Raw genomic sequence first — 15171 nt, 5'->3', positions numbered from 1 at the left:
GCGCATCGGGCCGCGGGCGCCATGGAGGAGGCGCAGCGCATCCTCACGGTGTCGGTGTGGAAGCTCTACCGGTGCCGCCTGCAGCGCGGCGGCCTCCGCCTCCACCGCAGCCTCCAGCTCTCGCTCCTCATGCGCGCCGCCCGCCACCGCTACCTCGCCGCCCGCGCCGCCGCCGACGGCGACGGGCTGCGCCGCGACCCGCCGGCTGCAGCGAGCCCGGAGCCCCCCGGCGCCCTGCACCGGGACCCGCCGGTTGTACCGAGCCGGGACCCCCGGACCGCCCTGCACCGGGACCCGCCGGCTGCACCGAGTCCGGACCCGGTCAGCGCCCTGCACGGGGCACCCCCGACTGCACCGCACCGGGGGACCCCGCCGTTTGCACCGAGCCGGGACCCCGGCAGCGCCCTGCACCAGGCACCGCCGTTTGCACCGGACCGGGACCCCCCCACCGCCTTGCACCGAGAGACACCCCCGTTCGCACCGAGCCGGGATCCCGCCAGCGTCCAGCACCGGGAGACACCCCCGTTCTCACCGACCGCCGGGACTCCGCCGTGGCTGCAGCCCGGGGACTCCCAGGACGCACCGAACCGCGACCCCGCCAGCGCCCAGCACCGGGGGGCCCCCCCGCGCGAACCGGACCGGGAGACACCGCCGTGTGCACCGACCCGGGACCCCCCCAGAGCAGCGGACCGGCAGACAGCGCCGTGCGCATCCCCGGCCCCGGCTGAGCCGCAGCCCCGCTGCCCCGGGACCCCCCCGTCGCCGCCGCGGGCCGGGCGGAAACGGCGGAGCAGCGGCTGGGACGGCGCCGCGCCGGGGCTGGTGCCGGTACCGAGCAAACGGGCGCGGCTGGAGACGGAGGAGCCGCCGGGGCCGCCGAGCCGCTGCGCCGCGTCGCCCGCCGCCGCCTTCGGCCTCCTCGTCCGCGCCGTCGGGGCCTGCTGAGACCCTCCCCGGGACCCACGGAACCGGCAAAGGGGGGGGGCACGGAGACACCCCCCCCGGACACATGGACACCCCCTTTGGGGCACGGAGCCCCCCCCCCCGGGACCCACGGAGCCGGCAAAGGGGGAGCGCGGAGCCCCCGGGACCCACGGAGCTGGCAAGGGGGGGGCACGGACCCCCCCCCGGACACATGGACACCCCTTGGGGGGCACGGAACTGGCAAGGGTGTGGGGGGGGGCACATGGATCCCCCCCTCTGGGACACGCGGGGTTTTGATACTCTGGAGCCCGGGGGGGCCCCGGCGGGCCCTGGCCCCCCCGCGGTGACTCACCGGCATGTGACAGCGGTTGCGTCACCCGGCGGGGGGGGGGGACGGGACGGGACGGGACGGGACTTCCCGGTGCCCGTGGGTGGGGGGCATCCTAACCCTTCCCTGTTCCCGGTGGGGGGGCTCCAGGCTGGCCCTGTCCCCCTCCCGCGCCTGGGGGCGGTAATTTATACCCCATGGGGGGGGAGCTGCTTCCCCCCTTCCTTTTTTTGTGCTTAATTATTATTTTGTTAATGAAATAAAAGCGTGTTTGTGAACCTGCTGCCTCCGCGGATCGCTGCCGCCGGGGGGGGGGGGTCGGGGAGCCCCGGGGGTGCTCGGTGCTGCAGGGTGGGGGGGGTCTTCCACCCCCCCGTGCTCGCTGCCCCATGGGGGGCTCTGACTCCTCAATTTGGGGGGCTGGGGGGGTTTAAAACTCCCCCCCACACACACGTGCACACACACACACGCTTCCTGGGGAGCTCGTGGTGGATTCTCTGGTGTCTCGTATCGGGGTTGAGGCCACTCGGGGGGTTTCTCTTTCCAGCCCAAGCTTTGAGGCAGAACCGGCCCTTTCTGGGAAAAGGGGGTTGGGGGGGCTCGAGGGCAGCAGCCCCGGTTGTGTGTGGGGGGGCACATCCCCACGGGGAGCCCCCAGGCCAGCCCCACGGGGGTGGGCAGTTTGGCTGCTTCGGCCTCGGGGTTTTGGGGGAGTTTCCTGCCTTTTGCCCAATGAGAAGGGGGGGGGGGCCGCCTCCTTTCCCCCCCCCGGGCGGCTGTGCTGTGCCCTGCTCCCACGCGCGGCTGCTCCCTGCCTCAGTTTCCCCACGCGGGGCAGGGACCCAGGTGTCCGAGTGCGCGGGAAAGGGCGGGGGGGGAGGGTGCCCCCGGGTTCCGGGTGGCTCCACGTGGTGCCCACGTGGGAGTCTGAGCGGGGGCGGGAAGGGCGAGCGCCCGGACGCCTGGGTCCCCCGGGGGAAGCGGGGGGGGGGGGGGAAGTAGTGCGGGGGCGGCCTCCCGGATGCCTGGGCCCCCCGGGGGGGGGGTGAGGGGGAGGGCAGGGCGGGGGCGGCTGCCCGGACGCCTGGGCCCCATCCGCTGCGGCGGGCCCGGGGCGGGGAGCGGAGCCGCGGCGCTTCCGGAGCCGCCGCTGCCCGGAGCCCCCGGAGGCCCCGGCGCCGCCGCTTCCTCCCGGGGGGGCCTGAACCCCGCCCGGACGCCTGGGTTCTTCCAGCCCGGGGGGTGCTGGGGTGGGTTGTGGGGTGCAGGGTGCCGGTGTGGGCGCAGGGTGCCGATGTGAGCACAGGTGCAGGGCGCCGGTGCAGGGTGCAGATGCAGGGTGCCGGTGTGGGTTGTGGGGTGCAGGGTGGCAGTGTGAGTGCAGGGTGCCGATGTGGGGTGCAGGTGGAGGGTGCTGGTGTGGGTTGTGGGGTGCAGGGTGGCAGTGTGGGGTGCCGATGTGGGGTGCAGGGTGCCGGTGTGGGTGCAGGGTGCTGGTGCAGGGTGCCGATGTGGGGTGCCAATGTGGGGTGCAGGTGCAGGGTGCTGGTGTAGGACGCAGGGTGCCAATGTGGGGTGCAGGTGCAGGGTGCCGGTGTGGGGTGCAGGGTGCCAGTGTGAGTGCAGGGTGCTGGTGCAGGGTGCCGATGTGGGGTGCGATGTGGGGTGCAGGTGCAGGGTGCTGGTGTGGGGTGCTGGTGTAGGGCGCAGGGTGCCAATGTGGGGTGCAGGTGCTGGTGTGGGGTGCAGGGTGCCGATGTGGGGTGCGATGTGGGGTGCCGGTGTGGATGCAGGGTGCCGCTGTAGGTGCAGGGTGCCGATGCGGGGTGTGGGGTGCGTGGCCCGGCCCGGCACCACCCCCCCGCGCCACCCCGACCGGCGGAGCCGGTTCACCCGGTCCCAGCCCGGTCCCCGCCCCGGTGTCCCGGTCCCAGCCCGGGTGTCCCGGTCCCCCCGGTGCTGGGGTGGGGGGGGGGGCAGCGGGACCCCGCAGACCCCCGCCCGGGGCGCAGGGACCGGGATGCGGGTGGCTCCGGGGGGGGGGGTCCCCGTGTCCCTCCTCCCGTGTCCCCCCCGTCCCCCCCCCCGAGGCCAAGACGTTTCCTGCCCCGGGGCCGCTCCGGCTCCGCCGCTTCCTCGTTCCTGCCGCGGCGGGGGAGGGGCCGGGCGCCGGGACGCCTGGGCCCCCTGCACGGCTCGGCGGGGGGGCGGGTGTCTGCGGTCGGAGCAGCAGGATGAGGACCCCCCCCCCAGCCCCACTGCCCCTTCCCTGTGCCCCATAGCCCTTCCCAACGCTCCCCCCAGCCCCCCGGGGCTCCCTCCTGCCCCCCTCCCGTGCCTCATAACCCCCCCCCGGGGCTCCCCACCGCCCCATAGCCGCCTCCAAGGGCTCCCCACTGTCCCCCCCGGTGCCCCATCGCCCCCCACCCCAGGGCACCTCCCTGCCCCCGGCCCCGGGGGGGGGATACGGTGCTGCCCCCGGGGGGGGGCGGGGGAATCCCCCCGGCGTGACGCAGCCGGGGGATCCCCGGGGTCCCGGCACTGCCCCGCTGCGGCTTGGGCCCCCCCCGACTTCCCCCGGGGGGGGCAGACCGCCCCCCCCCCCGGGCTGCCGTTCCTCCGCCCCCCCCCCGAGCCCCGCGGGGGTCCGACCCGGGAAGGAGCGAGAAGGGCTCGATCCAAAATTCCTCTTTTTTAATGTTTTTTTTCTTTTTTTTTTTTTTGGTTTTTGGGGTTTTTTTTTTGTCTTTTTTTTTTTTTAACTTTATTTCTGGTTCTCGGTAACTCGTTTCATGCAATTGCGGCAGCCCCCACCCGAGTCCGGCCTCCCGCGGCCTCCGTGCCTCGGGCGGAGGAGGAAAAAGTCCCGGGCGGCCCCGGTGCCGCTGCCGGTGCCGCTGCCGGTGCCGGTGCCGCCAAGCGGGGGGGGGCTTCGCCGGGGCTCCCTTTCCCGGTGCCTCGCCCCGTCCCGTCCGTGCTCGCCCCGTTTCCACCCCGCTGGGTTCATTCCTGCCCCGGGGCGGCGGCGGCGGCGGCGGTGGTGGCGGTGGTGATGGGGGGACACGGGGTCGGTCCCCCCCCTTTTTCCCACGCACCCCCCCCCCCGTCCACCCACCGCCGCGGTTCATCGAGATGATAAAACTCATCCATAGCATCGCGCGTGGCCCCCTCCCTCCCCGCCCCCCCGCCGCCCACGCCGCGGCCTCCCCCGGTGGGGAGGGGAGGGGAGAAACGGGAGGAGGGCGCGCTCGGTCGTGGCGTGTCGCGCTATGTCGTGGCGTGTCGCGATAGAGCCGGCCGCCGCTAGCAGCAGTCATCGTCCGTCTCGCTGTAGGGGTCGCGCAGTCCGTGGCGGGCGGCGGCGGGCCGCGCCTTGCCGGGCCCGTGACCCGGGTAGTAGCCGTTGGGCAAGCGCCGGCCGTGCCGGGAGGGCGACGAGGCCCCGCCGCCGCCGCCACCGCCACCGCCGCCGCCGCCGCACCGGGAAGTCCTGGGCGAGCGGCCCTCGTAAAACGCCTCCTCGTCGCGGTAATAGGCGCCGCGCGGCGGCGGCGGCGGCGGCGGTGGCGGCGGCGGCGGCGGCGGCGGCTCGGGCCAGCGGCGGTAGGAGCGGGGCGAGGCCGGCGCGGCGTCGGGGGGCGGCGGCGGGCGGCGGGGACCCCGCGGCGGCGGCGGCGCGGCGGCGGCGGCGGCGGCGGCGGCGGCGGCGGGGGGGGCGCGGCGGACGGCGGGCGAGTAGGAGACGTGGGGCCGCGGCGTGGCGGGGGTCGGCGGGAGCTGGCGGCGGCCGCGGCGGGGCGTGCTGGTCCCCGAGGTGGAGAGCACCGGGCTGCCGCTCACCGAACTACTGCCCTACACGAACACGGAGACACCGGGAATCACAGCGAGGCGCGCCGGGGGGGGGGGGGGCGCGGGGGGCACGGGCACGGGGGCACGGACACGGGGGAACATGGACATGGGGGACACGGACATGGGGGGACACGGGGGACACGGACACAGGGGGGGACATGGACATGGGGGACACGGGCACGGGGACACGGGGGACACGGGGCGGGGGTGACATGGGGGTGACACAGGCATGGGGGACATGGACACGGGGGGACATGGACATGGGGGGCACAGGGCGGGGGGGCACGGGGGCACGGACACGGGGCGGGGGGACACGGACGCGGGGGAACATGGACATGGGCACGGGCACGGGGGGACACGGACACGGGCGACACGAACAGGGGGGACACGGACACGGGGGGACACGGGGCGGGGGGACACGGACACGGGGGGACATGGACATGGGGGGACGGACACGGGCACGGGGGACACGGACACGGGGGGACATGGACGTGGGGGGAACACGGACACGGAGGCAGGGGGGGTGCAAGCACGGGAGGACATGGACAAGGATGAGGGGGTGCAAACAGGGATGGACATGGACACGAGGGGACACAGACATGGGGACAGGGGCACGGACACAGGGAGGGGACACGGACACGAGGGGGCACGGAGACGGGAGCGGGGGTACAGTCATGGGGGGACATGTACAAGGACATGGGGGTGCGGACACAGGGATGGACACGGACACAGGGGACACGGACATGGGGGGACACGGGGGGACACGGATGTGGAGGCAGGGGTACAGGCACAGAAATCAGACACAGGGATGGACATGGACACGGGGGGACACGGATGGGGATCGGGGGCAGGAACATGGACACGAGAACCAGGACACGGGGGGCACGGACATGGGGAACGGGGGGGGTTGGGGGGACAGGGACACAGGGGACACGAGGAGGTTCGGGGGGGACAGGAGGCACAGACATGGGGGCGACGTGGACATGGGGGGGTCAGGGACAACATGGACACAGGGGTTGGGACATGGGGAAGGAGGGTGAGGGCACAGGGGGGACATGGGGGGACATGGGCACGGGGGGGGGACACCAGGGGTATCCGTGGGAATGAATGTGGGGAGGGCAAAAACACAAGGGGGGGGGCACGGCCATGCACAGGCACAGACACATGGGGTGCAGGGGCACAGACACGGGGTCACGGCCACGGGGGGGGTCACGGCCACGGGGGGATTTGGGGGGGATCGTGAACAAGGGGGCAGCACGGACACAAGGGAATCACGGCCACGGGGGACAAGCAGACACGGGGGGGTGGGCGGGGGGGGGGACACCCAGAGAAAAGCCACAGGCAGACAAACAGCGTTGGGGGGGGGGGGAGAAAAACAAACAAAAACGGACGAAAAGCAAGAGGGAAGAAAAGTGAGAAGAGAGGTGAGACGCGGCCCGGGGGGCGGCGAGGAGGAGGAGGAGGAGGAGGAGGAGGAGGAAGGGGAGAGGGGCGGCTGGAGATGGCTGCGAGGCAGGCGGGAGGGATGGCGGCATGGCAGGCGGGGGGGGGATGGAGGGGACGGGGGGGGGGCGGACGGGGATCCCCAAAGCCACTTGCAAGGCAAAACCAAAAAAAGCCAAACCAAAAAAGCCCCGAAGCTCCGGGAGGGGAGGGGGAGGGGAAGAGCGAGGGGAGCGGGGGGGGGGGTCGGGGGGGGGGCCGGGGTTCAGCCAGGAGAGACGAGGGGAGGGCGTGGGGCCTGGACAAGTTTGGAAGAGAGCAGGCCCGGGGCGGCGGGGGGGGGGGGGGGGGTCGAGCACCCCAGTGCCTATAGGAGATGGGGTGCAGGGGACTGTTCACCCCAGTTCGGGCTGCGGGGGGGGCCGTGTGCCCCAGTGCCTGCAGGAGGGGGGGATGCAGGGGACCGTGCACCCCAATTTGGGCTGCAGGGGGGCCATGCACCCCAGTGCCTATTGGGGGGGCTGCAGGGGACCGTGCACCCCGATCTGAGCTGCAGGGGGGCCGTGCACCCCAGTACCTATAGGAGACAGGGTGCAGGGGACCATGCACCCCAATTCAGGGCTGCAGGGGGGACCATGCACCCCAATGCCTATAGGAGATGGGGTGCAGGGGACCGTGCACCCCGATCTGGAGCTGCAGGGGGGTCGTGCACCCCAGTGCCTACAGGAGGGGGGGATGCAGGGGACCATGCACCCCAATCCAGGGCTGCAGGGGGGGGCATGCACCCCAATGCCCGCAGGAGGGGGGGATGCAGGGGACCGTGCACCCCGATCCAGGGCTGCAGGGGGAACTGTGCACCCCAATCCGGGTCTGCAGGGACCGTGCACCCTGATCCAGGGCTGCGGGAACCACGCACCCAGTACCTATAGGAGACAGAGTGCAGGGGACCATGCACCCCAATTCAGGGCTGCAGGGGGAACTGTGCACCCCAGTGTCTATCAGAGGGGCGTGCAGGGGACCGGGGACCCCAACCTGGAGCTGCAGGAGGGACCGTGCACCCCAGGGCCTATTGGGGGGGGGGGTGGGCAGGGGACTGTGCGCTCAGCGCCTATAGGAGACGGGGTGCAGGGCTGTGTGTCCCAGCGCCATTGCAGACGGCAGGGCCGTGCATCCCGGTCCGAGACTGCACCCCAATACCTATGGGGGTGTGTGTGGGGCTCATGCCCCCCCCTCCCCCGGTGCCATGGGGGCTGTGTGCCCCAGCAGGGCCATGCACCCCAACGAAGGGCTGTCGGGGTGCTCCCAGCTGAGTTTTGGCTGCTCGCTTACCCACCCCCCCACCCCCCCCGGCCCTGGGCTTGCTGCAGCTGGAGCTCACTGGCCCCAATCTTCCCCCCAAACCAGCCTGTGGCCCCTGGGCCGGGGGGGGGGGGCAGGGCAGACGGAGGCCGGGGGGACGCCAGGGCTCATCTCCCGGTGACCCCGGGGCAGCTCGGCCGTGGCACATCCCATCCCAGGACCATGGGGCAGGATGCAGTCCCGGGGGGGGGGTCCCTGCTTGCTGTCCCCCCCCCCCCCATGGACCCCCGGGGGCCACATGCTGGCAGCTGTGCCGTCCGCAGGGCCGTGCCGGCGGCCGCCCGTGTCCGTGTCCTTCCGCGCGGGTGCAGCCCCAGGGCGCCCATTGCCGTGGGGGTGCGCAGGACCGTGCCGGGGGGGGGGCCGGGGGGGGGCAGGGGGCGGGAGGGGGGGGGTGGGGGCAGCTTCGTTCCAAACTTTCCGGCGGTGGCAGAGGGGGCGAGAGCAGAGAGCGCGGGGAGGCCGCGGCGCCCCGAGCCGCTTACCTGGGCCACCCCTCGCCGCCGTGACAGCGCAGCCAAGCACAGCGGGTGCGGAAACAGAGAGGTGAATCAAGGCAGGTCCCCGCCAAGCAGCGCGCGGGGGGCGGCGGGGGGGGCGGGGGGGGGGCACGGAGGCGGCGGCGGCGGCGGGGGGGGCCAAGCGAGATGGCTCTGTGCGGGGCAGCGGGGCCGAGAGCGGAGACGGGGGGGGGGGCAGCGAGAGCGCGGGGGGGGGGGGGGGGGCATCCGGAGGGTTCAAAGCATCGCTGCGGGCAGTTCCCCCCCCCCAACAGCTTTGCTCCTGGACCCCCCCCCCCCGGGTGCATCCTGGACCACCTTGCTGGTGTAACTGGGTTGGGGGGGGGGGGGGCTATCTGCCACCAGTATGAACTGGGGTGGGCTTGAGAGCGTTTTTGGGGGGGGGGGGGACACCTCGCATCTCCCCAGGTCCCCTCACCTCATCCAAGCAGCCCTGGTTGCTGTGGGGGTGCAAATGTTGCCCGCACCCCCCCCCCGGGGGGGTCTCTGCCCCCTTTTTTTAGTGGTGGTCATGGTGGGGGGGGGTCTCTCCAGTGCCTGCTCCAGTTTGGCCACAGTGTCCCTGGGGGGGGGGGACAGGATGGGACGGGGGCTGTCCCAGGCTCTGCATGGGCACACGGGGCTGTGGCCTTGGCGGGGGGGGGGTCTTTGGTTCAGCCCCCAGCCAGAGGCCGCTGGGGACCTGGCCGAGGGAGGCAGCCCTTGTCCCCCCCCCCCATTGCCGGGGGGCTCGGCGGAGGGCAGGGATGGGGCAGGTTGTCCCTGCGCTAGCGAAGGTGGTGGTGGTGGGGCTGGGGGGGGGTCCCGGTGTCATCATGCCGTCCCCGGGACATGGGGGGTGTCCTGTGGGTCCGGGGGGTCCTGGCCGGGCTGGCCCCCCCCCCCCCAATGTCCCCGGCGCATCCCTAGAGGCGGAGCGGCGAGCGGAAGGTGGGACCCACCTGCCGATGGGCCACCGTGCTCGCGGCCCTCGCTGGGCGAGCGGGACCAGCGGCGGTCTCGGGAGCGGGGCCGCCCGTAGTCGTGCCGCTCCGGCGGGTAGCGCTCCTTGTCCGCGGCGCCGTGGTGGTGGTGGTGGTGGTGGTGGTGGTGGCGGTGCTTGCGGTCCTTGGCACGGCCTCGCTCCTGGTCGTGGTCCTTGGGAGGCAGGTCGCCCGACTGCGTGGTGACGCTGAGGTCCGTGCCCAGGCCTGCGGGGGGACGGGGGGGTGATGGAGGATGGTGTGCGGCCCAGGGGACGCCTGGGGTGGGAGGAGACGGGGGCACGGTGGAGGAGATGGTGAGACTCACCGGGACTCAGGAGGAAACGGGGGCACGGTGGAGGAGATGGTGAGACTCATGGGACTCAGGAGGAGATGGGGACATGGTGGAGGAGATGGTGTGGCCCATGGGACTCAGGAGGAGATGGGGACATGGTGGAGGAGATCGTGTGATCCATGGGACTCAGGAGGAGATGGGGGCACAGTGGAGGAGATAGTGTGACCCCGGGGCTCAGAAGGACATGGGGCCGTGGTGGAGGAGATGGTGTGACCCCTGGGACTCAGGAGGAGATGGGAACATGGTGAAGGAGATGGTGTGACCCATGGGACTCAGGAGGAGATGGGGACATGGGGCCGTGGTGGAGATGGTGTGGCCCATGGGACTCAGGAGGAGATGGGGACGCAGTGGAGGAGATGGTGTGACCCATGGGACTCAGGAGGAGATGGGGCCATGGTGGAGGAGATGGTGTGACCCATGGGACTCAGGAGGAGATGGGGACACGGTGGAGGAGATGGTGTGACCCATGGGACTCAGGAGGAGATGGGGATGTGGTGGAAGAGATGATGAGACTGAAGGGACTCAGGAGAAGATGGGGACATGGTGGAGGAGATGGTGTGGCCCATGGGACTCAGGAGGAGATGGGGACATGGTGAAGGAGATGGTGTGACCCATGGGACTCAGGAGGAGATGGGGACATGGTGAAGGAGATGGTGTGGCCCATAGGACTCAGGAGGAGATGGGGACGCAGTGGAGGAGATGATGTGACCCATGGGACTCAGGAGGAGATGGGGACATGGTGGAGGAGATGGTGTGACCCATGGGATTCAGGAGGAGATGGGGACATGGTGGAGGAGATGGTGAGACTCAAGGGACTCAGGAGGAGATGGTGTGGCCCATGGGACTCAGGAGGAGATGGGGACACGGTGGAGGAGATGGTGTGACCCATGGGACTCAGAAGGACATGGGGACACGGTGGAGGAGATGGTGTGGCCCATGGGACTCAGGAGGAGATGGGGACACGGTGGAGGAGATAGTGTGACCCATGGGACTCAGGAGGACATGGGGACATGGTGGAGGAGATGGTGTGGCCCCTGGGACTCAGGAGGAGATGGGGACACAGTGGAGGAGATAGTGTGACCCATGGGACTCAGGAGGAGATGGGGACATGGTGGAGGAGATGGTGTGACCCATGGGACTCAGGAGGAGATGGGGACATGGTGGAGGAGATGGTGTGACCCATGGGACTCAGGAGGAGATGGGGACATGGTGGAGGAGATGGTGTGACCCATGGGACTCAGGAGGAGATGGGGACATGGTGGAGGAGATGGTGTGACCCATGGGACTCAGGAGGAGATGGGGACATGGTGGAGGAGATGGTGTGACCCATGGGACTCAGGAGGAGATGGGGACATGGTGGAGGAGATGATGAGACTGAAGGGACTCAGGAGGAGATGGGGACACGGTGGAGGAGATGGTGTGACCCCTGGGACTCAGGAGGACATGGGGCCGTGGTGGAGGAGATGGTGAGGCCCAGGGGACACTCAGGGTGGGAGTAGACAGTGTGACCCATGGGACACGTGGGTCAGGAGGAGATGGGGACCCAGCAAAGGGTCGGGGTGGCCCTTCAGACACCCAAAGCAGGAAACTGGGACCCAGTGGAGGAGATGGGTGGCCTTGGGGACACCTGGGGCAGGAGGAGATGGGGGGGGTGGCCCATAGGACGCCCAATGCGGGAGGACGTGGGGACCTGGTGGGGGACCCGGGGTGGCCACCTGTGTCCACGTCGGTGTAGCGGCTCAGGGAGCGCTCGGAGGTCCGGTGGCTCCTCTCCCGCCGGCGCTGGTGGTGCCGCTGGCCGTCCTCGGGGATCACCCGCTCCAGCGAGTAGTCGTCCAGGCGGATGCCCTTGGAGCGCGAGTGGCCCAGCATGGAGGCCGAGCGCTTCATCATGGGGCTGGTGTCCGAGATGGTCTGCGGGGGAGAGAGCAGACCAACGCCGGTAGACGGGAGCCCTGGGGTGCCGGCGGGGGGGCGGACCGTCTCCTGGTGGGAAGGGGGGGGGGCTTGAGGGAACAGAGTTACCTACATACATCGGCCTATTTGCATCTCTCCATCCATCCAAACACCTGCTCCACCCTTCATCCATCCATCCACTGAACCCTTCATCCATCCATCTGCCCACTTAACTCTTCATCCATCCACCCACTCAACCCTTCATCCATCCATCCACCTGTCTGTTCAGCCTTTTATTCATCCAACCATCCCTGCCCTTGTCCATCACCCATCCATCTGCCTGTCTGTCCGTCCGTCCATCCATCTGTCCATCTGTCTGCCTGTTCATCCATCCATCCATCCATCCGCTTGTCCATCCATCCACCCACGCCTCCCTCCCTCATCCCATCGTGCCGTCGTCCCGTGGCCCCCATGGACGGAGCCGCATCTCTCCCTCCCTCCCACCCCAGACCTAGAGCTCCTCTTCCGCGGATGCGGGACCCGCTCCAGGAGCCACCGACCGGTGTCCCGACATGTCCTGCCGGAGCTGTTCCCCCTCCAGCCAGCGGGTGCCAGAGCTGTCCCTGCCCGGCCACCCGCTCTGTCCCAACGTGCCCTCCAGCCGGGGCCGTGCCACCGCTGGTGACCTGCTGCGCTCTGCACCGGGCAGCCCTGTGGCACGCGTTGGACTGGGAGGGGACACGGCGTCCCCTGCCCGGCCGCTGGGGACAGATCCGCTCCATGTGGCCGCTTGGCTCCCCCGAGCCCGGGCCCCGCTCAGCCCCCCGGGACAGCGCTGAGCCCCCCTTGCTGCTCTCGCCCTCGAGCTGCGCTGCCGGCTCCTGCCGAGGCCCCGGTCTCTGCGTGGCTCCGGCTACCGGCGGGGAGAGATGGGGGAGGACGGGGACAGGGTTGGGGGGGACACAGGATAAGGATGCTGGTCCTTGCTGGTCACACTGGTGCTGGGACACGGGACAACGTCGAGAAGAGGGTCCAGGTGGCCGGAGCAGCCACGAGGTGGCCCGGGGTTGGCACACAGAGGAGGGGGAAGAGAGAGGGACATGGCAGGGACACGAGGATGCAGCCAGAGCAACAGGTCCTGGGCACGCAGGGACATGCCAGTGGGGCTAAGGAGGGAGGGATGGGGACAGGAGAACAGCTGGGGACGGACAGACAGACAGACTGTAGAGTCAAGACGGCTGATGAGCTGCTGCTTCTGGATAGGCAGGACAGAGCGAGAGAGATTGGGGAGGGAGGGGGGATGGGAGAGAGGGACAGGACAGACGAATGGAGGATGGATGGAGAGTGAGCTAGAACGATGGAGGAAGGAATAAAGGATGGGTGGAGGGACAGAGAGATGGAGGGCAGAATGGAAAGATTGAGATGGTTGGAGGAATGGTGCAATGAAGGGATAGAACAGAGGATGGTGGAGACAGGTGGAACAAGTGGCAGTGGGACAGAGAGAGAGAGAGAGAGAGATGACTGAATGGATGGAGAAGTGCATGGATAGATGGAGATGTGGCTGGGCAGATGGATGGAGAAGTGGATGGACGCATGGAGAAATGGATGGATGGAGAAGTGGATGGATGAAGTGGATGGAGAAGTGGATGGATAGATGGATGGAGAAGTGGATGGATGGAGAAGTGGATGGATGGAGAAGTGGCTGGCTGGAGAAGAGGATGGATGAATGGAAGAGCTGGTGGGAAGGCGGGATAGCGGCTGGCTGGAGGGATGAGGAGATGGAGGACGAGCCTGATGGCCAGCCGGAGGGAGGTGGCGATGCGGGTGCTGGTGCCGGGGGCTCCGGGCGGGCTCTGGCGGGGCTGAGAGCGTCGGGGCCCCGGCGGTACCTACACTGAGATTATTTCCTCGGGGTCGGACCTTCCTCCTCTGTTAGAGCCAGCCGAGGCGGTGCCCACAGAGCAGGGAGAGAGAGAGAGACGAGAGTAAATACGGAGCCAGCGGGGCCGGGAGAGGAGCCGACACTGGGGAGGGGCCGGGTGGGCAGCGGGGCCGGGGTGGAGCGGAGAGCAGCGCGTCCTCGGCGCTCCCAGCATCGGCGTCACCCCCAGCACGGAGCCAAGCGTGGGCCAGGCGAGCAGCAGCAACGAGCAGAGCAGCCAGAGCATCCCTGTCCCCATCCCTGTCCCCATCCCTGTCCCCAGGCATGCAGATGGGGAAAGACCCCCCCCCCCCAAAGGGGACACGAAACCCTGTCGCTGGGGACAAGGGGTGGCCACGGTCCCCTCCTCCAGCGGGCCTCTCCGGTGGCCGTCCCGGCTTTCCTGCGGGCGCAGATCCGACCCGCGGGGACGCGGAAGGCGCATGCAGCCCTCGCGCCCCGGCCCCCATGCTCGTGCCGCCCCGCGAAGCCCCCGGCCGGCGGCCGCAGCGGGTCGGGACGTCGCTCCCGGCCCCGGGAGGCGGCAGCAGGGTCCCTCCGGCACGTGAGGACGGACCCTGGTGTCCTTCCTGCCCCGGGGAGCCGTGTCCCACCCCGCGGCGGATCCGGGACCGGCGCGACGGGAGAGGAGGGTTGCAAACGAGCGGGACGCCACGGCATCTCGGTGACGAGCCCGGTGTCCCCCCCCTCCTTCCCCCCCCCCTCAGGGCACGGGGATGGGGGACATCAGCCCCCCCTGTGCCGGCGGGACCCCGGAAGGGGCCCCCCTCACCTGGTTTTCGGCGGGGAGCCGCGGCATGGAGGCGGCCCGGCCGTGGCCCTCCATGGGCAGGTAGTCGCTGTCGGAGTAGCCGTCCTTCGCCATCTCACGCATCTCCACGGACTGCGGGGCGCCGAGGGGCAGGGCCGTGAGCGGGGGGGAAACTGAGGCACGGCCAGGGCTGGGCGCGCCGAGACCACCCTGCTGCCCCCCTCCCCCCAGGCGCTCCCATGGGGACACGGCGATCCCCAGGGACACGGGGACGGGTGGACACCGAGGGATGAGGTTTAGGGGGTGACTGGGGACACCCATGGGGACAAGGGGGATGGATGGACACAGAGGGATGAGGTTTAGGGGGTGGTTGGGGACATGGGAACTTCTGGGGATGGATGGACACAGAGGGATGAGGTTTAGGGAACATCTGGGACATGGGGACTGCTGGGGATGGATGGACACTGAGGGATGAGGTTTAGGGGGTGACTGGGGACATGGGGACACAGGGACATGGGGGATGGATGGACACCGAGGGATGAGGTTTAGGGAACATCTGGGGACATGGGGGATGGATGGATGCAGAAGGATGAGGTTTAGGAGATGGTTGGGGACATGGGGACCCGGGGACCCTCAGGGACACAGACACATGGGAGATGGGGCTCAGGGGACATGGGGACAGCTGGACACGGGGCTGGTCGAGGCTCAGGGGAGCCCAGGGCTAGGAGCCAGCGCCGCCCTCACCTGGGAGTTGGGGCGGCTGTTGGGGATGTCCTCGGGGTGCCCCCGCTCGGGACTCCAGGTCCCCGTTTTCTGGAACATCTCCTGGGCGCGCTGGTGA

General features: G+C 70.1%; 2 protein-coding genes across 2 annotated transcripts in view; one reads left to right on the top strand and one right to left on the bottom strand.

Moving 5' to 3' along the window:
• On the top strand, positions 1-1530 carry IER2 (immediate early response 2). Its single transcript, XM_067314575.1, has one exon. The coding sequence runs from the start codon at positions 22-24 to the stop codon at positions 943-945; it is 924 nt and encodes a 307-aa protein (XP_067170676.1). The 5' UTR covers positions 1-21; the 3' UTR covers positions 946-1530.
• Positions 1531-5020: 3490 nt separating this feature from the next.
• The window catches only part of CACNA1A (calcium voltage-gated channel subunit alpha1 A), a 41189-nt gene continuing 31038 nt past the window's right edge, over positions 5021-15171 (bottom strand). The window contains 6 exon segments of the mRNA XM_067314556.1: positions 5021-5104; positions 9366-9614; positions 11457-11655; positions 13531-13566; positions 14352-14462; positions 15075-15169. Of these exon segments, the coding sequence (XP_067170657.1) occupies positions 5097-5104; positions 9366-9614; positions 11457-11655; positions 13531-13566; positions 14352-14462; positions 15075-15169 (698 nt within the window). The 3' untranslated portion in view covers positions 5021-5096.

The sequence above is a fragment of the Apteryx mantelli genome, chromosome 36 (genome assembly GCF_036417845.1).
Source record: "Apteryx mantelli isolate bAptMan1 chromosome 36, bAptMan1.hap1, whole genome shotgun sequence".
NCBI lineage: Eukaryota > Metazoa > Chordata > Aves > Apterygiformes > Apterygidae > Apteryx > Apteryx mantelli.
This window is presented reverse-complemented; position numbering and strand designations above follow the sequence as displayed.